Source organism: Bombina bombina, chromosome 1 (genome assembly GCF_027579735.1).
Source record: "Bombina bombina isolate aBomBom1 chromosome 1, aBomBom1.pri, whole genome shotgun sequence".
NCBI classification, from domain to species: Eukaryota; Metazoa; Chordata; class Amphibia; order Anura; family Bombinatoridae; genus Bombina; species Bombina bombina.
Genome location: NC_069499.1, coordinates 1,576,361,418 through 1,576,386,784, shown reverse-complemented (window position 1 = coordinate 1,576,386,784; position 25,367 = coordinate 1,576,361,418). Strand labels below are relative to the sequence as shown.

Here is a 25,367-nt window from a genome sequence, read left to right as displayed (position 1 = left end):
TTTCAAATTGTTTGGGTTTAGTGTCCCTTTAAGTCCACCCTTATTATTGATAGTTGAATGGAACTTTCAAAAAAAAGAACAAACTATCATTGGTCAGAACAGTTCCCATGGATTCAGCTGACCTAACTCTTTATTCACCGGAAACTTCCAAGTTTTAAAACTAGGGATGACTTATTTTGGTGTGTAATATTTGCAAGATATTTTATTTAATTGTCCCCAATAAAACACAAAAGCCCCTCTTAAAGGACCAGTAAACACAGTAGATTTGCTTAATCAACAAATGCAATATAACAAGACAATACAATAGCATTTACTCTGAATTTCAAATGAGTAGTAGGTTTTTTTCTAACACATTTCAAAGTTATGTATATTTCCACTCCCCCCCCCGTACCATGTGATAGCAATCAGCCAATCACAAATGCATATACGTATAGTCTGTGAATTCTTGCACATGCTCAGTAGGAGCTGGTGATTTAAAAAGTGTAAATATAAAAGACTGCACATTTTTTTTAATGGAAGTAAATTGGAAAGTTGTTTAAAATTACATGTTGTATCTGAATCATGAAAGTTTAATTTGACCTGAGTGTCCCTTTAAGGTCATGTGTTAATATATCAAGGTTTAAAATTATAGTCCCCAAGACACCCACACCAGCCGTACCTAATATTTAGCTTGGTGTGCCTGGATCCTTTCTAGGCCTTACAGCTGTGAAATACAAATTAGCATTTATTGTGATAATATCTAATGCCCAAAAGTTTCTGACTCCTAGATTTTGAACAAATTTGTCAAGCTCCGCCTTATTGGTTTTATAAGAGGCAAATCTAGCAGAGATATTTACCCCAAACTCAATGCCAACTGGTACAAGCTTCCTAAACTGGTTGTGCGAGTGCCTTTGATTGCTTCCTTTTGGCAGCTGGTGTTTGTCATTACTTAGTCTATTCTTCATGTGAATATAGATTGGTGTTTGGCTTAGCCTATTCATCATGTGAATTTAGATTCCTCTGATCAAAAATCATTAATGGGTTTATACAACACGGAAGGTCAGTTGCATAATGTTTTCATCCGTAGTTCTAGAGTGTGTAATGGGTATTTGGCTTACTACACCATTTACTGTAGCTGCTTGGGGAGCACATTATGTATTTAGAATGGACCACAGAGCCAAGTTTTACAGGACATGGGAAGCATTAATATAAAGTCTAGCTTCCCATAAACAAACTGTTATATTCATGCCAAGTGGATTCAATTCTGAATTTATATTCTGTACAATAGCTGAAGGGCTGCCAAGTTTTAAACTATTTCCTAGTTTGTATAATTGTCAACTGTCCTGGTTTTCCTGGGACTGTCCTGGTTAAAACAATTAAAACAACAGTTAATATTTTAAACAATTTAGATATATTTTTAAACATGGTGTTTAATATTTTGATCCACAAGCATATCGACACAAATATGTTACAAGAAAATGTTTGTGTTAATATTTATGTTTTAAATAAAAACTAATCAAAGGTCTCCTTGTAAAAACTGAAATCTATTGTAAGTGAGGTATCATTAGATATTTAAAAGATAATACTATTGTACTTGCAAGTCACCTGACTTTAGAGTCTATAGGAATTCTTTAACACAGTATATTTGTGATCTGGGTTTTGTAGGGTTAATAACATTTTGGTGCTTTAGTGTAACAGAACCATATTTGGCATTAGATTTCTGAGTGCCCAACAAGAAGTTTGTACAAAGCCTCTCTAACCCCTCATTGGGGGTAAATATGAAACATCCCAGACTCGTTCATCCGGGAAGACAAGTGCTGCTCTCAGGCAAATGGTTACATGAGAGTAGGGGGCAGCTATTGCTTGCACAATTTTCTGACCCAGCTTGTCCCTAATATGACTGGCCAGGTTCCCTACCTGGGAACCTTGTCTAAACACAATATGATAAATGAGGGTCACAGTGTGAACTGGAGGACAGACTTCAAGTGTGTCAGATCGATGTTTGAATGCGGATATCTAATGATGGCAATGAACTAACTTGCCCCACAACTGGGAGATAATTGCAACAGAATTATTTTCCTTTAAAGGGATAGTTTAAAACAAATAATGAGACCAAGAGAAAAAAGTAAATATGACAAGAAATTAATTGAAAAGTTTTTGGAAATTGTGCGCTCTGTCTGAATCAAAACAATGTCTTTCTCGTTATTTAACAATGTGTAAAACAAAATCTCAATTTGTCTTTTTTTCCTTTGCTACAATAAATCCTCCTCGTCCCTTTCATCTTCTGCTTTTCACTTGCTGACTAAAGAATTTCACAACTTCAGAGAAGCCCCAAAAGGCTGAAATTAATGTTGTTTATTATCCACCTCAGTATTTGCTAAATAAAGACCCTTTTCTTTTCTGCTACATTATCAATTCCTTTCTTGTGTTTCGGAACAGTCTACAGGACACCTACATATCCGAAGCCTTTGATAACGCTGTGCTTTTACAAGGCGCGCTTTGTTCCCATAATATGCATGAGTGGGTATAGCGCAGCAAGCGTCATTGTATTGCAGAGCCCAGAACTCCCACTTTCAGTGCACCGACATTTACAAAAAAACAAGACGGTCTGTGTCAAGGGCAAGTGATGGAAGACAAAGCAATTGTCGTGCCAGCAGCACCTACGGTCGCGGGGCAGGACAGATGAACATTTACTCTGATTAACGTGGTGCACATATATATGGTGACTGCAGATATGTGTTTAACTTACTGCCAACAGCAGCAAAAGTCTGCAAACTATTGTATGTGATATAAACTGTATTAATGTAATTTTCTATTTAATCACAGCATTTCATTATTACATGAATGATCATCTGTAACTGTTTCACCCCTGCAAAAGTTAAACTCTTATTCAGTAACTATAATGCATTGTCACAGCTGCTGAGACAGTCAGGAGCAGTATTTGATTACTTGCCAACACATAAAGCAGCAAACCATTAAAAGGGGTAGATTAGTGGGGTATTGACCCCCCAAAACATCCAAAGCAAACTGCACAAAAACATGCCTAAAATATTATTCAACCAAATCTGTAAACTGCAAGAGTTTCACCAGATACATCATGTTATTATTCTGCTGATCTATGTTAAAGCGCAGTAGACTCGGATGTCACATGGTGCAGACAAATATATACATAATACTAAGACCTTTAAGTCCTATTCTCACAGTCAGGCATTCTAGTCAAGCTCACAGCTCAGGGCAGACTCCTAGGACATTTATACCATGGGACAGAAGGAAAAAAACCAAGACTGTCCTGGGAAAATCGGGACAGTTGTCAAGTATTGATACAAACTGGGATTAAATAAAGAATTGGAAACATAATGGAATCTTGTAAGGGCTTTCAGTATAATTATGTGACATATATAACAGGCTATTAAACCGAGTGTTTCTCTATAATGATGAATGTTGCTCTGTATTCTCATCATTTCCTCACTTTTGCTGTGATATAAATCTGACATTTGTAGTCACAGTAAAGGCGATGAGATAAAGACACTCAAGGCTTTGTATGGGCTATAGCTCAGGGGCAAACAATAGACATTTGGCTCAAAGTTTTTAATGCTTTTAAACTGTTTTCAATGCAAATCATTAAACACATATATTACAAAAACTTTAAAGGGACAGTAAAGTCGACATTAGACTTTCATGATTCAAATAGAGTGTGCAATTTAAAAAAAAAAAAAAATTACCTTTCCAATTTACTTCTGTAATCAAATGTGCTTTGTTACCTTGGTATCCTTTGTTGAAGAGTAAGGTTAGGTAGGCTAAGAGCTCAGGAGCGTGCACATGTTTGCAACAGTGTTTGTAGCAATGTTATAAATTGTTGCACCTTGGTTCACTCTTCAACAAAGGGCATCATGAGAATTTTTTTTCATTGCACACCCTGTCATCATGATGTCCCTTTAAACCCCCTGACACATATCCCTATTAAGAAGGTGATGAAAACTCACAGGAAATGAAAACGTATATTTCCCAATAAACATAATAATAATAAACTTGTATAATGTTTAAACAGCAATGTGTGTGATGCCTCTTTAATAAGACACAGCCTCGCCTTTCATGCGGAGAAATAGCTGGTTGTCCTGTTGTGTATACAGCACTGCGCAGCCTGTGAGTCAGACCATGTGAATAATCAGCTGTGGGATTACAGATCCCTGCGTGAGTCACCATCCCGAAATGTAACAGCACGGCAAGATGGTAATCCGGAGATCAAACCAGCCGTGATGCCAAACACAACATGAATAGGGTTCTAATTCTCCGGACTGAAATGCGGCTCAGAGCTTTAGACATTCACTTCATAAAAACCTGAATCTTAGAATCATTTCATGGTTTATTTCCACTCAGTACAAGTAGCAGATGATTTATCGGGGCCCATTTATCAAGCTCTGAACGGAGCCCATGTTTCTGGCGAGTCTTCAGGCTCGCCAGAAACACCAGTTATGAAGCAGCGGTCACAAAGACCGCTGCTCCATAACCCTGTCCGCCTCATGATTTCCGGCGATTCCTGTCTGCCTCATTAGAGCAGGCGGACAGGAATCGCCGGAAATCAACCCGATCGAGTACGATCGGGTTGATTGACATCTCCCTGCTGGCGGCCCATTGGCCGCGAGTCTGCAGCGGGCGGCGTTGCACCAGCAGCTCTTGTGAGCTGCTGGTGCAATGCTGAATACGGAGAGCGTATTGCTCTCTGCATTCAGCGAGGTCTTGCGGACCTGATCCGCATTGTCGGATCAGGTCCGCAAGACCTTTGATAAATAGGCCCCATCAGCTCTGTCAAATATTATATCAATTATAATTACCCTGCTGCCTATTTTGTGCTGCCCTAGGCACTGAAATATAAATCTGCTGTTCCCCATAATGCCCCAACAACAATAATATCAGCTGAAATTAGCCTCATTCAAGTACCACAATAAAAGGCCAGAGGGCACGGAGGGGTCATGCACCCTTGCAAGATAACCAGGGGTCACTGACTTCTCATGGAACCAATAAATAAATAATTTAGAGAATGTTAAGGTGCCATGCCATAAAACTATCCTGCTGCCCTAGGCACAGCCCTAGTTGGACCAGGCTAAAATATACTGCTGCTTTACAAGTGTTTCCACCTATAAAAACCTACATTCTGTTAACAGTTAAGGACCAATCACATCTGCCCATATTTCCTTCTAACGTTTAAACTTAAAGGGATAAGGTAATTTACATAAAACTTTCATACAGTGCACAAATTTAAATAAAACTTTCCAATTTACTTCTTTTTCTTTAGCCTCCTTTGTTAAACATAGTTCCTTTCCATGAGAACTAACTGGGGTAGGCACAGGAGTGTGCACGTGCACTATAAGTGTAATATCGTTGCAAACATTGCTGCCATATAGTGCTCAAGACGTGCACATTCCTGACCCTACCCTTCACACCTTGGTAAACAGCTTTCAGTTAGGTACGTGTGGAGATAATAGCAGGAAATACAGATTATTTTACATACCTGCAAGGACCTGGAAGATGCCAGTGAGATAGAAGCGCCCGCCCTTTGTTAGTGTGAAGAGCTGGCAGAAGAACAGGAACAGAGACAGGACACTGAAGATAATTGAAAGGATCATCATCGCCTGCACAGCCTGGAGCCATTCTGGAGAAACAAGAGAAAGATCAGCGTTTATGTCATCCAAGAAGACGGCACTTATATTGGCCAGTCCTGTTTAGAGTCACAGGGCTGAGAAAGGTTGCTGCACAAATTCATAAGAAAGGTGACAGTGAAAAGACGTTGTGAGACAGTAACATGTATTCACAGCTTATGTATAACACACCAGAGCTAATAAACAGGACAGAAGTCCTATAAAGATTCTCTCTAGAGAGAGTGAATTGGGCAGATCTTTGGCTTCAAATTTAAAGGGATGTTAATCTCAAATTTGCTTAAACAGTTAAGGTGTTTAAAATGGTATTAAAAATAACAAGAAACTCATAGTGGTGCCAATCTTATGCCTTGGGACAGTCTGCTCCACTGAATGATAAGAAACCTACTGCTCTACTGCACAGTGCAGTGACATGCCACTCCAACACCAAACCAAATCATTGCATCCTTTAAAGAACAAAAATAAAAAACCATAGTGTAATAGATTTAAAATACCCACTATTTGACACAATTTACTTTAATATCCCTTTAATTAAGGCAACCTTTAAGAGCCACCCTACTTTTACTTTCTATTGTATCTGTCTCCCTGTTGTTGCAAGTCCCTAATCCGGTGAATGCCAGATGGCTTGACCAAGGTATTAAGCCATACTGCCCTAGGCATCTATCTCCATGCCAACGCTGCTGAAATAAGGAAAGACAACTGTCTGCGAGCAGAGCTTCTAGAATGATGCAAAATAAATAAACAAGCAAATGGAGCTATTCACCTATGTAAGCTCTGTGCCTACCTGGAGCAGCTGTAATATTAAATGACACATCTCTTGTATTCTTAGCTGCCAGAGAGGTGCACACAGACTGCTGGAGTAACTGGTTTGGTGACCGGGGCCTTGGAAATGTAAATAAATGCTAACAGTTAACTTAATAATGAAGTTGTATTATATGAAGACATAAAGAAATAGCTACAGAAATGTTTTATAAAGACCTTTTTTTTATTATGCTTAGCAGTGGGAATGATAACACAAATTGCTTACATTGTATACAACTCCCTGCCTTCCTAACCAATCACAGGTTATATGTAAATAGCTAAGTAAGGACCTACAAAGCAGCAGCAGTGCCGTGGCCACATCCTGTGCAGAACTACTGTAAAGCAACTGCATCGCTTAGCACAAGGGGTTGACACATTTATTTCAAATCTCGGACTGAGCAAGAAACAGAAAAAATTCTACCACAATTTTTTTGTTGGAAGTCTGACAAGGTTTAATGTAATTTTAAAGGGATATGAAACACAATTTTAAACAACTTTCCATTTTACTTATACCTGTATTATAATTTTTGTTTCATTCTCTTGGTATCCTTTGCTGAAGGAGTAGCAATGCACTACTGGGAACTAGCTGAACACATCAATAAGCCATTGACAACAGGTTTATATGTGCAGCCACCAATCAGCAAAGGTTACCAAAAAATGAATCAAATTTAATAATAGGAGTAAATTAGAAAGTTGTTTAAATGTTATGTTCTATCTGAACCATGAATCAAAGAAATGGGTTTCATGTCCCTTATTAAAACATGGAGAATAATCAAAAATGTTAGGAGACAGATTATTACTAAAAAATACTCATCACTGATCCTGCATGGTATGTCCCTAAAACGTTTAGGACATGTGTAATTAGTGCATGATGTAGTACTTTTGATTCACCAGTAGGGGGTACTATAAACACACATCTTGGTTGTTATTTTGAAGTGGTTTTCTCATAGATAAAGGAAAAATAGTTACTATATACTGTATATATATAAGCATTTCAGCTGATTACAGTGATACTGACAGGACACTATCAAATGCTTGAATCTTATCTGTTTGATTTAACAAACACCACCCTATCCCAAATGAGATAAATGGTTCCAGTAGAACTATAGCTTTGTCATTGTGCTACAAGTATTTATAATAACTATAGCCTCCCTGTATTTATATGCAACAAAAAGTGGGCAGTAATAATATCCCCAACTGAGCCCAAATGGAATATGCTCTATTATTTATTTTATTTTATTTATAAAATATTTTACCAGGAAGGATACATTGAGATTTCTCTCGTTTTCAAGTATGTCCTGGGACCACAAAACATTGCATTGTTACAATAGGGTACAATAAAATACAAAAACAATAATAATACACAATATATGCAAACATTTAACATAGAGCAGGTACAAAATATTTAATCAACCATGACAGGAGCATTCTGTTTTTAGATATGTAGAGAGGGATCTCTTAAAGGATATTAGGCTTGGGGAAGGTTTGAAAGTGTGCGGGAGGTTATTCCATAATTGTGGTGCTCTGTAGGAAAAGGAGGATCGAGCTGCTTTCTTTTTGTATTGAGGCAAGCTAAATAATGTGCTGTTATTGGATCGGAGGTTATAGGAGGTGGGAATAGCAGGGGAGAGCATTCTGCTGAGGTAGGGTGGGAGCTTCCCAGAAAGGCTCTTAAAGACAAGGCAGGAAAGATGGAGGGTGCGTCTGGATTCCAGCGACAGCCAGTTTAGTTCTTTTAGCATGTCACAATGGTGGGTCTTGTAGTTACATTGTAGCACAAAGCGGCAGAACGAGTTATATAACGTATTTAGTTTATTAAGGTGAGTTTGCGGAGCAGGTGCATATACTATGTCCCCATAATACAAGATAGGCATCAGCCTATCATACATTATCATACATAACAGATATGTTCCGCCCTCCCTTATTTAACAAAAGGGTTTCACTAGCCAATCAGGACTTGTAAAGCAGTACTGGTTACATTTAAGAGATTAATGTGAAGAAAGTAAAGAAAAAGTCAGAACTACACCTATTAAAACATTGGAAAGTCATAAAATAGTATCCAGCTATCTATATTTTAACATTTAAAATATTTATGCAGTGTTTATACAATCTATTTTTATTTCATTATCAACTTATACTTTTCAACCCCCTGTGCATGATATAAAATGCCCCTTCCATGAGGTATCAAATAACAGGTGCTCTCTCTTTTCAGGGGGGCAGTGTATTGCTTATAATACTTATGTCCTCATTACTATATAGAGAGACAAGCAGACAGACAAGAAGACAGACAGACATACAGACTGATAGAGATAGATGATAGACAGATAGACATACAGATAGATAGATAGATAGATAGATAGATAGATAGATAGATAGATAATAGAGAGATAGATAGATGAGAAGTGTGAGTATATATGTATACAGTACGTATGTACATAGATATATCCATTACTCACCATTATTGGAAGCAGAGAGACACTGCCAGGTACTTGTAGCGGTTCCGCTGCAGTTTTGCCACAGATCTGCCGAGTAGCCATTGCCAACCAACCAGCTCTGATGGAGAAAAAATAATGTCCATAGAGTTAGAGCAGCTCTGCAGATGTGAGAGACCTTCATACCGCAAGGCAGACTGTTCTGTAGACTAATAATGGATAGGGATATTATGGGGGGGGGGTGTTTAACCTTTTGCAAAATACCAGGAGAGGAATTTGTGCAGGAGTGGGAGGGAACAGTTTAGGAAGTGCGAGAGGGCACATGGCAGACCTGGCAAGGGATCATCTGTGAGACTAATAGTTACTTATATCTGTATGTCTTTACTTTGAAACTAACCAGGAAGAACCTGCATCTCTCCTCTGGGGAGCTCTGACTTGGGTATTAAACACAAAATCAAACATGAAAAATGCAGTATACATTTATTGTATAATGTGTGCATGATTGTCATCTAATCTATTACTGAATACTGTGCTTCTGCCACTACCAGAAGTACGTAACTATGCTGCATTTTGTATGACCTGCTATGTTATACTGTGACTGCTTAGCTCATTTACATCTGGCTTCTGATTGGCTGCAACAATAAAAACTAAGTTTTCAAGGGGTGTATCCCTAGACTGTCCTGAATTTGTAAAGTTTACAAATTTTGCCAAAAAACGTTTTAAACGTTTGTCATGGTTTTATTTTTATGCAGAAAACCAATGCTTTCTGATATCTGCTATGCACATAATATGTTAATATCTCTTTAACTCTAAACTAACCCAACCTGCATCCAGTTCAGGTGCAATTTTATCCTGAATCAGTAAAGGATGCTCATTGTCTGTGACAATTTGGCTTCAAAATGAAGTAGTATAGTCCTATACTATACTATACTATACTATACTATACTATACTATACTATACTATACTATACTATACTATACTATACTATACTATACTATACTATACTATACGCTATGCTATGGGTAAATATTGCAAGATTGCTGCTCATTTTGTGCTGTGTATCAATAAACATGTGTGTTAACCATTTGTATTGGTCAGATGTTAGAGCAGTATAATTCATGGGATTAATATTTACATTTTACAGAATATTCTGGCCACAGTTACCTAATATCAGAAAAATAGTTTACTTTAACTAGAACTGTATAATGCAGATCAAGTGTATGAAACAGCAGCAGTTAAACATGATATGACTATTTTTAATGCAAAATGTTAAAAGGACACTGAACCCAATTTTTTTTCTTTCGTGATTCAGATAGAGCATGAAATTTTAAGCAACTATCTAATTTACTCCTATCATCAAATTTTCTCCATTCTCTTGGTATCTTTATTTGTAATTCAAGAATGTAAATTTAGATGCCGGCCAATTTTTGGTAAACAATCTGGGTTGTTCTTGCTGGCTAGAGTTATGAACCAAAAAAAGCCTTCTTTTTCAAATAAAGATAGAAAGAGAATGAAGAAAAATTGATCATAGGAGTAAATAAGAAAGTTGCTTAAAATTGCTACTCTATCTGACTCACAAAACAAACAATTTGGTTCAGTGTCCCTTTAAGTAAAATCGTTTTTTAAAGTGAAACTGAATTTAACATTTATTTGCAGAATGTATACCTAGGTATCCAATGCTTACTATATGATGGGGACAAATTTAACAATTGGATTGGTAGATGAATAAAAGCGTTTTACAAATAACACATGAAAAAAAAATAAGTTTATAGACAACATCCTTTTCTAAAAAAAACAAAATTTAAACTTTTTATGAAATATGTTTTATATGGAACAAAAACAGGGCTCGGCCACTGACTCCTAGACTAATACCCCTGGCTCCTAACTTTTTGGGTTATTCTCCCAATATCTGTATACAAATACCACTGTCTGGCTCCTAAAATTATGTCTGACTCCTAAATATTCTTAATGGCTCCAAAACTTTAAACAGATTTGTCGACCCCTGATGTACAAGTTATTCTAAAGGGACATAAAACAGGTTGAGATCTGTTCATATCCTAAAAGGGCTAATTAATTAAAAATAGTTTGCATAAAAAATTGTTTAAAAATTGCTGGCAAGTATTTTAAAATAATTTTCAAAAATAAGCAAAATGAATTACATAGCTAAGCTGCCTGGAGCAGCCAACTCCACCCACCTTATCAGTGTTTAGACACAGGCATTGTATTTCAACTGAGTTTACAGCTTCTAGGCATGCTCCAGCAGATAATCCCTATGCATTTTTGTATTCTACCAAAGCAACAATAGATATAGATACAGCCATAGAAAGAAATGTGTGGGGGGAGATAGAGCTTTACAATTCAGAAACTAAAAAGAAAGGGTTAATGGCGAGGCACTGCAGTATAAATTTGCAGGTAAACTAATTAAAGTACATATTATTATATTTTGTCTCTATCCCAACTTGTTTTATAAAATGATGTCCCTTTAACAACAGAAAAAATGTTATATACAGCAAATAGATTAAATCTACAGTATAAACGAGGGGTGCTCAACCTTGGCGTGGCAGAAGTTTTGAAACTACATTTTCCATGATGCCCAGTGTCTGACCATCATGGGAAATGTAGTTCCAAAACCTCTGGAGTGACAAGGTTGACCACCCCTGCTTGGATAAGTGCACCCTAAATGCACACAGTCTCCTAGCTTCACGAGTCACGACAAATTCAAAAAGTGAGTAAAAAAACACAACATACTCTATGGGGCTGACTTACTAGTATTTGGAGAGCTAGCTTGTGTGTCAGTTACTAAAAATTACATGAAAATCTAATAACAATGGCTCGCCAACATACACAGTAATTGCTTGATCAGTACAGGAGCTTGCCAATATCTGTCCCCAAATGTCCTCAGTAAAAGAGATGACACATATAGTGAAAAGCCTTTTCAAGAAGTAAAGCAGACACTAGACAGCACATTAATACAATTAAATGACAACTTTAAATCCTTTTAAAACATGTATCCTACAACAAATCCTTTACACATAATGTCTAAGCTATACTGTGCATTTATAAAAAATGACTTTAATGTCTGCAACTCTCATTTCATGCCAGCAATGTTCAGTCTGCCAGAGGACATTTAATCTTCCCAGTACACAGCCAGGGAACAATTACACAGTAAACTGCCCATTAACCAATAAACATGAGTCCTGAAATGTCAGCAATGCATTGGGCATCTTAAAGGGACACTGAACACATTTTTTTTTCTTTACCGTGATTCAGATAGAGCATGAAATTTTAAGCAACTTTCTAATTTACTCCTATTATCAAATTTTCTTTATTCTCTTGGTAACTTTATTTGAAATGCAAGAATGTAAGTTTAGATGCCAGCCCATTTTTGGTGAACAACCTGGGTTGTCCTTGCTGATTGGTGGATAAATTCATCCACCAATAAAAAAGTGCTGTCCAGAGTCCTGAACCCCAAAAAAAAAAGCTTTGCTGCCTTCTTTTTCAAATAAAGAGAGCAAGAGTAAGGAGTAAATTAGAAATTTGCTTAAAATTGCTGCTCTATCTGAATCACGAAAGAAAAACATTTGGGATCAGTGTCCCTTTAAGGGTTAATATCCATGCAAGGAGAAGTTGATGTTTTTAATGATACATATTAACGAGGGTCAAAATATTTTTTTCCTAGATTAGCAAAAAGATTTATGAAGCAGTTTGTGCACTGCTTTCACCCTACATCTATTCTCACAAAGCACTGGGCAATATTACAGATCCTAACCCCCTCCTCTTCCCTAATACCAAATCATTTAACCCCTCCCTTTCCCTAATAACAGATGATACACCCCCTTCTCTTCCCTAATAACAGATGATACACCCCCTTCTCTTCCCTAATAACAGATGATACACACCCTTCTCTTCCCTAATAACAGATGATACACCCCCTTCTCTTCCCTAATAACAGATCATAACCCCCTTCTCTTCCCTAATAACAGATCCTAACCCCCTCCTCTTCCCTAATACCAAATCATTTAACCCCTCCTCTTCCCTAATAACAGATCATACACCCCCTCCTCTTCCCTAATAACAGATCATACACCCCCTCCTCTTCCCTAATAACAGATCATACACCCCCTCCTCTTCCCTAATAACAGATCATACACCCCCTCCTCTTCCCTAATAACAGATCATACATCTCCTTCTCTTCCCTAATAACAGATCATACATCTCCATCTCTTCCCTAATAACAGATCATACACCCCCTTCTCTTCCCTAATACCAAAATATTTAACCCCTCCCTTTCCCTAATAACAGATCATACACCCCCTCCTCTTCCCTAATAACAGATCATACACCTCCTTCTCTTCCCTAATAACAGATGATACACCCCCTTCTCTTCCCTAATAACAGATGATACAGCCCCTCCTCTTCCCTAATAACAGATCATACACCCCCTTCTCTTCCCTAATAACAGATCATACACCCCCTTCTCTTCCCTAATAACAGATCCTAACCCCCTCCTCTTCCCTCTAATACCAAATCATTTAACCCCTCCTCTTCCCTAATAACAGATCATACACCCCCTCCTCTTCCCTAATAACAGATCATACACCCCCTCCTTTTCCCTAATAACAGATTATTCACCCCCTCCTCTTCCTTAATAACAGATCATACACCCCCTCCTCTTCCCTAATAACAGATCATACACCTCCTCTTCCCTAATAACAGATGATACACCTCCTTCTCTTCCCTAATACCAAAACATTTAACCCCTCCCTTTCCCTAATAACAGATCATACACCCCCTCCTCTTCCCTAATAACAGATCATCCACCCCCTCCTCTTCCCTAATAACAGATGATACACCCCCTCCCCTTCCCTAATAACAGATCATACAACCCCTCCTCTTCCCTAATAACAGATCATCCACCCCCTCCTCTTCCCTAATAACAGATCATCCACCCCCTCCTCTTCCCTAATAACAGATGATACACCCCCTCCCCTTCCCTAATAACAGATCATACAACCCCTCCTCTTCCCTAATAACAGATCATACACCCCCTTCTCTTCCCTAATAACAGATGATACACCCCCTCCCCTTCCCTAATAACAGATGATACACCCCCTTATCTTCCCTAATAACAGATGATATACCTCCTTCTCTTCCCTAATAACAGATGATACACCCCTTCTCTTCCCTAATAACAGATCATACAACCCCTCCTCTTCCCTAATAACAGATGATACACCCCCTCCTCTTCCCTAATACCAAATCATATACACCCTCCTCTTTTCTTATACCAGATCATACACCTCCTCCCTTTCTCCAGACCAATTAATGTAAAATCTCATTTCACACAAACTAGCAGCAGACTTAGTTTTGGGACAGCTGTACTGTGTAGGGTTTCAGGTTATGGTGCCCGCCCTACATCTGCAGCTGCAGAAGAGACAAAAAAAAACTGACCACATGGGGCAGTAGCCACAAATTCTTTTTGTTTGCATTTTAGCTTTACTATATTAACAGCAAGAATATGTAAAGGAATATTTTATACCAATCCTTATGAACAAATTACAGTTTCTTGCCTGACTTATGATTATGGAGCTGTAGGATATAATGTTTAAGCAGCACACAGCTTTCCCTTTTGTGTCCTCTATATTATAAATAATATATTTATACACATTGTTCTCCTATTCTAGTGCAATTAAACGCCCACACACATATCCTAACTCCAATTTACTGTTAGAAAATATAACACTTTTACATTTCCTGGCAAAAAAACAAAACTTAGCTGGTTACTACTGGTGAATCAGCAGAAAAACTATAACATAGCATTTTGACAATTACACACATATTGGTTAATATATTTTGTCTTGACTGCAGCTATTGGTATAAAGGTAACAGAATAAATGATGCGTATATTGTCTACAGATTATAATAACACAAACCTAAAGTTTACTTTTCATGCTGAAAAAAATTACTAGTCAAGAGAATACAAAGTTACTAATCAACTCTAATGTTTACTAGTCTCCTGAATTCTTTTACTAGCTGATGACTATAGCAGACAGTGGGGATTTCTACCAGATTAAAGGGACATTAAACCCAATTTTTTTCTTTCATGATTTAGATAGAGCATGCCATTTTAAACAACTTTTTAATTTACTTCTATTGTCTAATTTGCTTCATTCTCTTGATATACTTTGCCGAAAAGCATATCTAGATATGCTCAGTAACTGCTGATTGGTTGCTGCACATACATGCCTCGTATGATTGTCTCACCCATGTGCATTGCTATTTCTTTAACAAAGGATATCTAAAGAATGAAGCAAATTAGATAATAGAAGCAAATTGGAATGTTGTTTAAAATTGTATTCTCTATCTGAATCATGAAATAATTTTTTCGGGTTTAGTGTCCCTTTAAGAAGTCCTCATTGTTTTCTTGTAAATTAATATTGTCAAATCCCAATTCCTAATAAGTGTCATGTGTGACAGTTATATATTTGTGTGTACAGCTTGTATAGTGCTGGTATCTATTGCTAGTACAGTTATATACCTATGTACAGCTTGTATAGTGATGTTATTGCTAGTACAGTTATATACCTATGTACAGCTTGTATAGTGCTGGTATCTATTGCTAGTACAGTTATATACCTATGTACAGCTTGTATAGTGCTGGTATCTATTGCTAGTACAGTTATATACCTATGTACAGCTTGTATAGTGCTGGTATCTATTGCTAGTACAGTTATATACATGTGTACAGCTTGTATAGTGCTGGTATCTATTGCTAGTACAGTTATATACCTATGTACAGCTTGTATAGTGCTGGTATTGCTAGTACAGTTATATACATATGTACAGCTTGTATAGTGATGGCATTGCTAGTACAGTTATATATCTATGTACAGCTTGTATAGTGATGGTATTGCTGGTACAGTTATATACCTATGTACAGCTTGTATAGTGATGGTATTGCTAGTACAGTTATATATCTATGTACAGCTTGTATAGTGATGGTATTGCTAGTACAGTTATACATATGTACAACTTGTATAGTGCTGGTATTGCTAGTACAGTTATATACCTGTGTACAGCTTGTATAGTGATGGTATTGCTGGTACAGTTATATACCTGTGTACAGCTTGTATAGTTATGGTATTGCTAGTACAGTTATATACCTATGTACAGCTTGTATAGTGATGGTATTGCTAGTACAGTTATATATCTATGTACAGCTTGTATAGTGATGGTATTGCTAGTACAGTTATATACCTGTGTACAGCTTGTATAGTGATGGTATTGCTAGTACAGTTATATACCTATGTACAGCTTGTATAGTGATGGTATTGCTAGTACAGTTATATACATATGTACAGCTTGTATAGTGATGGTATTGCTAGTACAGTTATATACCTGTGTACAGTTTGTATAGTGCTGGTATTGCTAGTACAGTTATAAACCTATGTACAGTTTGTATAGTGATGGTATTGCTAGTACAGTTATATACCTATGTACAGCTTGTATAGTGCTGGTATTGCTAGTACAGTTATAAACCTATGTACAGCTGGTATAGTGATGGTATTGCTGGTACAGTTATATACCTATGTACAGTTTGTATAGTGATGGTATTGCTAGTACAGTTATATACCTATGCACAGCTGGTATAGTGATAGTATTGCTAGTACAGTTATATACCTATGTACAGCTTGTATAGTGATGGTATTGCTAGTACAATTATATACCTATGTACAGCTTGTAGTGATGGTATTGCTAGTACAGTTATATACCTGTGTACAGTTTGTATAGTGCTGGTATTGCTAGTACAGTTATATACCTATGCACAGCTTGTATAGTGCTGGTATTGCTAGTACAGTTATATACCTGTGTACAGCTTGTATAGTGATGGTATTACTAGTACAGTTATATACCTGTGTACAGCTTGTATAGTGATGGTATTGCTAGTACAGTTATATATCTATGTACAGCTTGTATACTGATGGTATTGCTAGTACAGTTATATACCTATGTACAGCTTGTATAGTGATGGTATTGCTAGTACAGTTATATACCTGTGTACAGCTTGTATAGTACTGGTATTGCTAGTACAGTTATATACCTATGTACAGCTTGTATAGTGCTGGTATTGCTAGTACAATTATATACCTATGTACAGCTTGTATAGTGATGGCATTGCTAGTACAGTTATATACCTATGTACAGCTTGTATAGTGATGGTATTGCTAGTACAGTTATATACCTATGTACAGTTTGTATAGTGCTGGTATTGCTAGTACAGTTATATACCTATGTACAGCTTGTATAGTGATGGTATTGCTAGTACAGTTATATACATATGTACAGCTTGTATAGTGCTGGTATTGCTAGTACAGTTATATACATATGTACAGCTTGTATAGTGATGGTATTGCTAGTACAGTTATATACCTATGTACAGCTTGTATAGTGATGGTATTGCTAGTACAGTTATATACCTATGTACAGCTTGTATAGTGATGGTATTGCTAGTATAGTTATATACCTATGTACAGCTGGTATAGTGATGGTATTGCTGGTACAGTTATATACCTATGTACAGCTTGTATAGTGCTGGTATTGCTAGTACAGTTATATACCTGTGTACAGCTTGTATAGTGATGGTATTGCTAGTACAGTTATGTACCTATGTACAGCTTGTGTAGTGATGGTATTGCTAGTACAGTTATATACCTATGTACAGCTGGTATAGTAATGGTATTGCTGGTACAGTTATATACCTATGTACAGCTTGTATAGTGCTGGTATTGCTAGTACAGTTATATACCTATGTACAGCTTGTATAGTGATGGTATTGCTAGTACAGTTATATACCTATGTACAGCTTGTATAGTGCTGGTATTGCTAGTACAGTTATATACCTATGTACAGCTTGTATAGTGATGGTATTGCAGTACAGTTATATACCTATGTACAGCTTGTATAGTGATGGTATTGCTAGTACAGTTATATACCTATGTACAGCTTGTATAGTGCTGGTATTGCTAGTACAGTTATATACCTATGTACAGCTTGTATAGTGATGGTATTGCTAGTACAGTTATATACCTATGTACAGCTTGTATAGTGATGGTATTGCTAGTACAGTTATATACCTATGCACAGCTGGTATAGTGATGGTATTGCTGGTACAGTTATATACCTATGTACAGCTTGCATAGTGCTGGTATTGCTAGTACAGTTATATACCTATGTACAGCTTGTATAGTGATAGTATTGCTAGTACAGTTATATACCTATGTACAGCTTGTATAGTGCTGGTATTGCTAGTACAGTTATATACCTATGTACAGCTTGTATAGTGATGGTATTGCTAGTACAGTTATATACCTATGTACAGCTTGTATAGTGATGGTATTGCTAGTACAGTTATAAACCAATGTACAGCTTGTATAGTGCTGGTATTACTAGTACAGTTATATACATATGTACAGCTTGTATAGTGATGGTATTGCTAGTACAGTTATATACCTATGTACAGCTTGTATAGTGATGGTATTGCTAGTACAGTTATATACATATGTACAGCTTGTATAGTGATGGTATTGCTAGTACAGTTATATACATGTGTACAGCTTGTATAGTGATGGTATTGCTAGTACAGTTATATACATATGTACAGCTTGTATAGTGCTGGTATTGCTAGTACAGTTATATACCTATGTTCAGCTTGTATAGTGCTGGTATTGCTAGTACAGTTATATGCATATGTACAGCTTGTATAGTGCTGGTATTGCTAGTACAGTTATATACATATCTACAGCTTGTATAGTGCTGGTATTGCTAGCACAGTTATATACCTATGTACAGCTTGTATAGTGATGGTATTGCTAGTACAGTTATATACCTGTGTACAGCTTGTATAGTGATGGCATTGCTAGTACAGTTATATACCTATGTACAGCTTGTATAGTGATGGTATTGCTAGTACAGTTATATACCTATGTACAGCTTGTATAGTGCTGGTATTGCTAGTACAGTTATATACATATGTACAGCTTGTATAGTGATGGTATTGCTAGTACAGTTATATACCTATGTACAGCTTGTATAGTGATGGTATTGCTAGTACAGTTATATACCTATGTACAGCTTGTATAGTGATGGTATTGCTAGTACAGTTATATACCTATGTACAACTGGTATAGTGATGGTATTGCTGGTACAGTTATATACCTATGTACAGCTTGTATAGTGCTGGTATTGCTAGTACAGTTATATACCTATGTACAGCTTGTATAGTGATGGTATTGCTAGTACAGTTATATACCTATGTACAGCTTGTATAGTGATGGTATTGCTAGTACAGTTATATACCTATGTACAGCTTGTATAGTGATGGTATTGCTAGTACAGTTATATACATATGTACAGCTTGTATAGTGCTGGTATTGCTGGTACAGTTATATACCTATGTACAGCTTGTATAGTGCTGGTATTGCTAGTACAGTTATATACCTATGTACAGCTTGTATAGTGATAGTATTGCTAGTACAGTTATATACCTATGTACAGCTTGTATAGTGCTGGTATTGATAGTACAGTTATATACCTATGTACAGCTTGTATAGTGATGGTATTGCTAGTACAGTTATATACCTATGTACAGCTTGTATATTGATGGTATTGCTAGTACAGTTATATACCTATCTACAGCTTGTATAGTGCTGGTATTGCTAGTACAGTTATATACATATGTACAGCTTGTATAGTGATGGTATTGCTAGTACAGTTATATACCTATGTACAGCTTGTATAGTGATGGTATTGCTAGTACAGTTATATACCTATGTACAGGTTGTATAGTGCTGGTATTGCTAGTACAGTTATATACCTGTGTACAGCTTGTATAGTGATGTTATTGCTAGTACAGATATATATATATGTACAGCTTGTAGTGATGGTATTGCTAGTACAGTTATATACCTGTGTACAGCTTGTATAGTGATGTTATTGCTAGTACAGATATATATATATGTACAGCTTGTAGTGATGGTATTGCTAGTACAGTTATATATCTGTGTACAGCTTGTATAGTGATGGTATTGCTAGTACAGTAATATACCTGTGTACAGCTTGTATTGTGCTGGTATTGCTAGTACAGTTATATACCTGTGTACAGCTTGTATAGAAATGGTATTGCTAGTACAGTTATATACCTATGCACAGCTTGTATAGTGATGGTATTGCTAGTACAGTTATATACCTATGCACAGCTTGTATAGTGATGGTATTGCTAGTACAGTTATATACCTATGTACAGCTTGTATAGTGATGGTATTGCTAGTACAGTTATATACCTATGTACAGCTTGTATAGTGCTGGTATTGCTAATACAGTTATATACCTATGTACAGCTTGTATAGTGATAGTATTGCTAGTACAGTTATATACCTGTGTACAGCTTGTATAGTGATGGTATTGCTAGTACAGTTATATACATATGTACAGCTTGTATAGTGCTGGTATTGCTAGTACAGTTATATACCTATGTACAGCTTGTATAGTGCTGGTATTGCTAGTACAGTTATATACCTATGTACAGCTGGTATAGTGATGGTATTGCTAGTACAATTATATACCTATGTACAGCTTGCATAGTGATGGTATTGCTAGTACAGTTATATACCTATGTACAGCTTGTATAGTGATGGTATTGCTAGTAGAGTTATATACCTGTGCACAGCTTGTATAGTGATGTTATTGCTAGTACAGTTATATACATATGTACAGCTTGTATAGTGATGGTATTGCTAGTACAGTTATATACCTATGTACAGCTTGTATAGTGCTGGTATTGCTAGTACAGTTATATACCTATGTACAGCGTGTTTAGTGCTGGTATTGCTAGTACAGTTATATACCTGTGTACAGCTTGTATAGTGATGGTATTGCTAGTACAGTTATATACCTATGTACAGCTTGTATAGTGATGGTACTGCTAGTACAGTTATATACCTATGCACAGCTTGTATAGTGATGGTATTGCTAGTACAGTTATATACCTGTGTACAGCTTGTATAGTGCTGTTATTGCTAGTACAGTAATATACCTGTGTACAGCTTGTATAGTGATGGTATTGCTAGTACAGTTATATACCTGTGTACAGCTTGTATAGTGATGGTATTGCTAGTACAGTTATATACCTATGTACAGTTTGTATAGTGCTGGTATTGCTAGTACAGTTATATACCTATGTACAGCTTGTATAGTGATGGTATTGCTAGTACAGTTATATACCTATGTACAGCTTGTATAGTGATGGTATTGCTAGTACAGTTATATACCTGTGTACAGCTTGTATAGTGATGGTATTGCTAGTACAGTTATATACCTATGTACAGCTTGTATAGTGATGGTATTGCTAGTACAGTTATATACCTGTGCACAGCTTGTATAGTGCTGGTATTGCTAGTACAGTTATATACCTATGTACAGCTTGTAGTGATGGTATTGCTAGTACAGTTATATACCTGTGTACAGCTTGTATAGTGCTGGTATTGCTAGTACAGTAATATACCTGTGTACAGCTTGTATAGTGCTGGTATTGCTAGTACAGTTATATACCTGTGTACAGCTTGTATAGTGCTGGTATTGCTAGTACAGTTATATACCTGTGTACAGCTTGTATAGTGATGGTATTGCTAGTACAGTTATATACCTATGTACAGCTTGTATAGTGCTGGTATTGCTAGTACAGTTATATACCTATGTACAGCTTGTATAGTGATGGTATTGCTAGTACAGTTATATACCTATGTACAGCTTGTATAGTGCTGGTATTGCTAGTACAGTTATATACCTATGTACAGCTTGTATAGTGATGGTATTGCTAGTACAGTTATATACCTATGTACAGCTTGTATAGTGATGATATTGCTAGTACAGTTATATACATATGTACAGCTTGTATAGTGATGGTATTGCTAGTACAGTTATATACATATGTACAGCTTGTATAGTGCTGGTATTGCTAGTACAATTATATACCTGTGTACAGCTTGTATAGTGATGGTATTGCTAGTACAGTTATATACCTGTGTACAGCTTGTATAGTGATGGTATTGCTGGTTCAGTTATATACCTATGCACAGCTTGTATAGTGATGGTATTGCTAGTACAGTTATATACCTATGTACAGCTTGTATAGTGCTGGTATCTATTGCTAGTACAGGTATATACCTATGTACAGCTTGTATAGTGATGGCATTGCTAGTACAGTTATATACCTATGTACAGCTTGTATAGTGATGGTATTGCTAGTACAGTTATATACCTATGTACAGCTTGTATAGTGATGGTATTGCTAGTACAGTTATATACATATGTACAGCTTGTATAGTGCTGGTATTGCTAGTACAGTTATATACATATGTACAGCTTGTATAGTGATGGTATTGCTAGTACAGTTATATACCTATGTACAGCTTGTATAGTGATGGTATTGCTAGTACAGTTATATACCTATGTACAGCTTGTATAGTGATGGTATTGCTAGTACAGTTATATACCTATGTACAGCTTGTATAGTGATGGTACTGCTAGTACAGTTATATACCTATGTACAGCTAGTATAGTGCTGGTATTGCTAGTACAGTTATATACCTGTGTACAGCTTGTATAGTGATGGTATTGCTAGTACAGTTATATACCTGTGTACAGCTTGTATAGTGATGGTATTGCGAGTACAGTTATATACCTATGTACAGCTTGTATAGTGATGGTATTGCTAGTACAGTTATATACCTGTGTACAGCTTGTATAGTGATGGTATTGCTAGTACAGTTATATACCTGTGTACAGCTTGTATACTGATGGTATTGCGAGTACAGTTATATACCTGTGTACAGCTTGTATACTGATGGTATTGCGAGTACAGTTATATACCTATGTACAGCTTGTATAGTGATGGTATTGCTAGTACAGTTATATACCTGTGTACAGCTTGTATAGTGATAGTATTGCTAGTACAGTTATATACATATGTACAGCTGGTATAGTGATGGTATTGCTAGTACAGTTATATACCTGTGTACAGCTTGTATAGTGCTGGTCTTGCTAGTACAGTTTTATACCTATGTACAGCTTGTATAGTGATGGTATTGCTAGTACAGTTATATACCTATGTACAGCTTGTATAATGATGGTATTGCTAGTACAGTTATATACCTGTGTACAGCTTGTATAGTGATGGTATTGCTAGTACAGTTATATACCTGTGTACAGCTTGTATAGTGATGGTATTGCTAGTACAGTTATATACCTGTGCACAGCTTGTATAGTGATGGTATTGCTAGTACAGTTATATACCTGTGCACAGCTTGTATAGTGATGGTATTGCTAGTACAGTTATATACCTATGTACAGCTTGTATAGTGATGGTATTGCTAGTACAGTTATATACCTGTGTACAGCTTGTATAGTGATGGTATTGCTAGTACAGTTATATACCTGTGCACAGCTTGTATAGTGATGGTATTGCTAGTACAGTTATATACCTGTGCACAGCTTGTATAGTGATGGTATTGCTAGTACAGTTATATACCTATGTACAGCTTGTATAGTGATGGTATTGCTAGTACAGTTATATACCTATGTACAGCTTGTATAGTGATGGTATTGCTAGTACAGTTATATACCTATGTACAGCTTGTATAGTTATGGTATTGCTAGTACAGCTATATACCTATGTACAGCTTGTATAGTGCTGGTATTGCTAGTACAGTTATATACCTATGTACAGCTTGTATAGTTATGGTATTGCTAGTACAGCTATATACCTATGTACAGCTTGTATAGTGCTGGTATTGCTAGTACAGTTATATACCTATGTACAGCTTGTATAGTGATGGTATTGCTAGTACAGTTATAAACCTATGTACAGCTTGTATATTGATGGTATTGCTAGTACAGTTATATACCTGTGTACAGCTTGTATAGTGCTGGTATTGCTAGTACAGTTATATACCTGTGTACAGCTTGTATAGTGATGTTATTGCTAGTACAGTTATATACATATGTACAGCTTGTATAGTGCTGGTATTGCTAGTACAGTTATACACCTGTGTACAGCTTGTATAGTGATGGTATTGCTAGTACAGTTATATACCTATGTACAGCTTGTAGTGATGGTATTGCTAGTACAGTTATATACCTGTGTACAGCTTGTATAGTGATGGTATTACTAGTACAGTTATATATCTATGTACAGCTTGTATAGTGCTGGTATTGCTAGTACAGTTATATACCTATGTACAGCTTGTATAGTGAAGGTATTGCTAGTACAGTTATATACCTATGTACAGCTTGTATGGTGCTGGTATTGCTAGTACAGTTATATACATGTGTACAGCTTGTATAGTGATGGTATTGCTAGTACAGTTATATACCTATGTACAGCTTGTATAGTGCTGGTATTGTTAGTACAGTTATATACATATGTACAGCTTGTAGTGATGGTATTGCTAGTACAGTTATATACCTGTGTACAGCTTGTATAGTGATGGTATTGCTAGTACAGTTATATACCTGTGCACAGCTTGTATAGTGATGTTATTGCTAGTACAGTTATTTACATATGTACAGCTTGTATAGTGATGGTATTGCTAGTACAGTTATATACCTATGTACAGCTTGTATAGTGATAGTATTGCTAGTACAGTTATATACCTATGTACAGCTTGTATAGTGCTGGTATTGCTAGTACAATTATATACCTATGTACAGCTTGTATAGTGCTGGTATTGCTAGTACAATTATATACCTATGTACAGCTTGTATAGTGATGGTACTGCTAGTACAGTTATATACCTATGTACAGCTAGTATAGTGCTGGTATTGCTAGTACAGTTATATACCTGTGTACAGCTTGTATAGTGATGGTATTGCTAGTACAGTTATATACCTATGTACAGCTTGAATAGTGATGGTATTGCTAGTACAGTTATATACCTGTGTACAGCTTGTATAGTGATGGTATTGCTAGTACAGTTATATACCTGTGTACAGCTTGTATACTGATGGTATTGCGAGTACAGTTATATACCTGTGTACAGCTTGTATACTGATGGTATTGCGAGTACAGTTATATACCTATGTATAGCTTGTATAGTGATGGTATTGCTAGTACAGTTATATACCTGTGTACAGCTTGTATAGTGATGGTATTGCTAGTACAGTTATATACCTGTGTACAGCTTGTATAGTGCTGGTCTTGCTAGTACAGTTTTATACCTATGTACAGCTTGTATAGTGATGGTATTGCTAGTACAGTTATATACATATGTACAGCTTGTATAGTGATGGTATTGCTAGTACAGTTATATACCTGTGTACAGCTTGTATAGTGATGGTATTGCTAGCATAGTTATATACCTGTGCACAGCTTGTATAGTGATGGTATTGCTAGTACAGTTATATACCTGTGCACAGCTTGTATAGTGATGGTATTGCTAGTACAGT

At 36.5% G+C, this 25,367-nt stretch overlaps 1 protein-coding gene across 1 annotated transcript in view; it reads right to left on the bottom strand.

The window, feature by feature from the left end:
- PMP22 (peripheral myelin protein 22) overlaps positions 1 to 25,367 on the bottom strand; it is a 44,533-nt gene that overhangs the window by 2,276 nt on the left and 16,890 nt on the right. Inside the window, exons 3-4 of the mRNA XM_053710169.1 lie at positions 8,891 to 8,987; positions 5,489 to 5,629 (exon numbers count right to left, since the gene is read on the bottom strand). Coding sequence (XP_053566144.1) covers positions 5,489 to 5,629; positions 8,891 to 8,987 — 238 coding nt within the window. The remainder of the gene's footprint in view (positions 1 to 5,488; positions 5,630 to 8,890; positions 8,988 to 25,367) is intronic.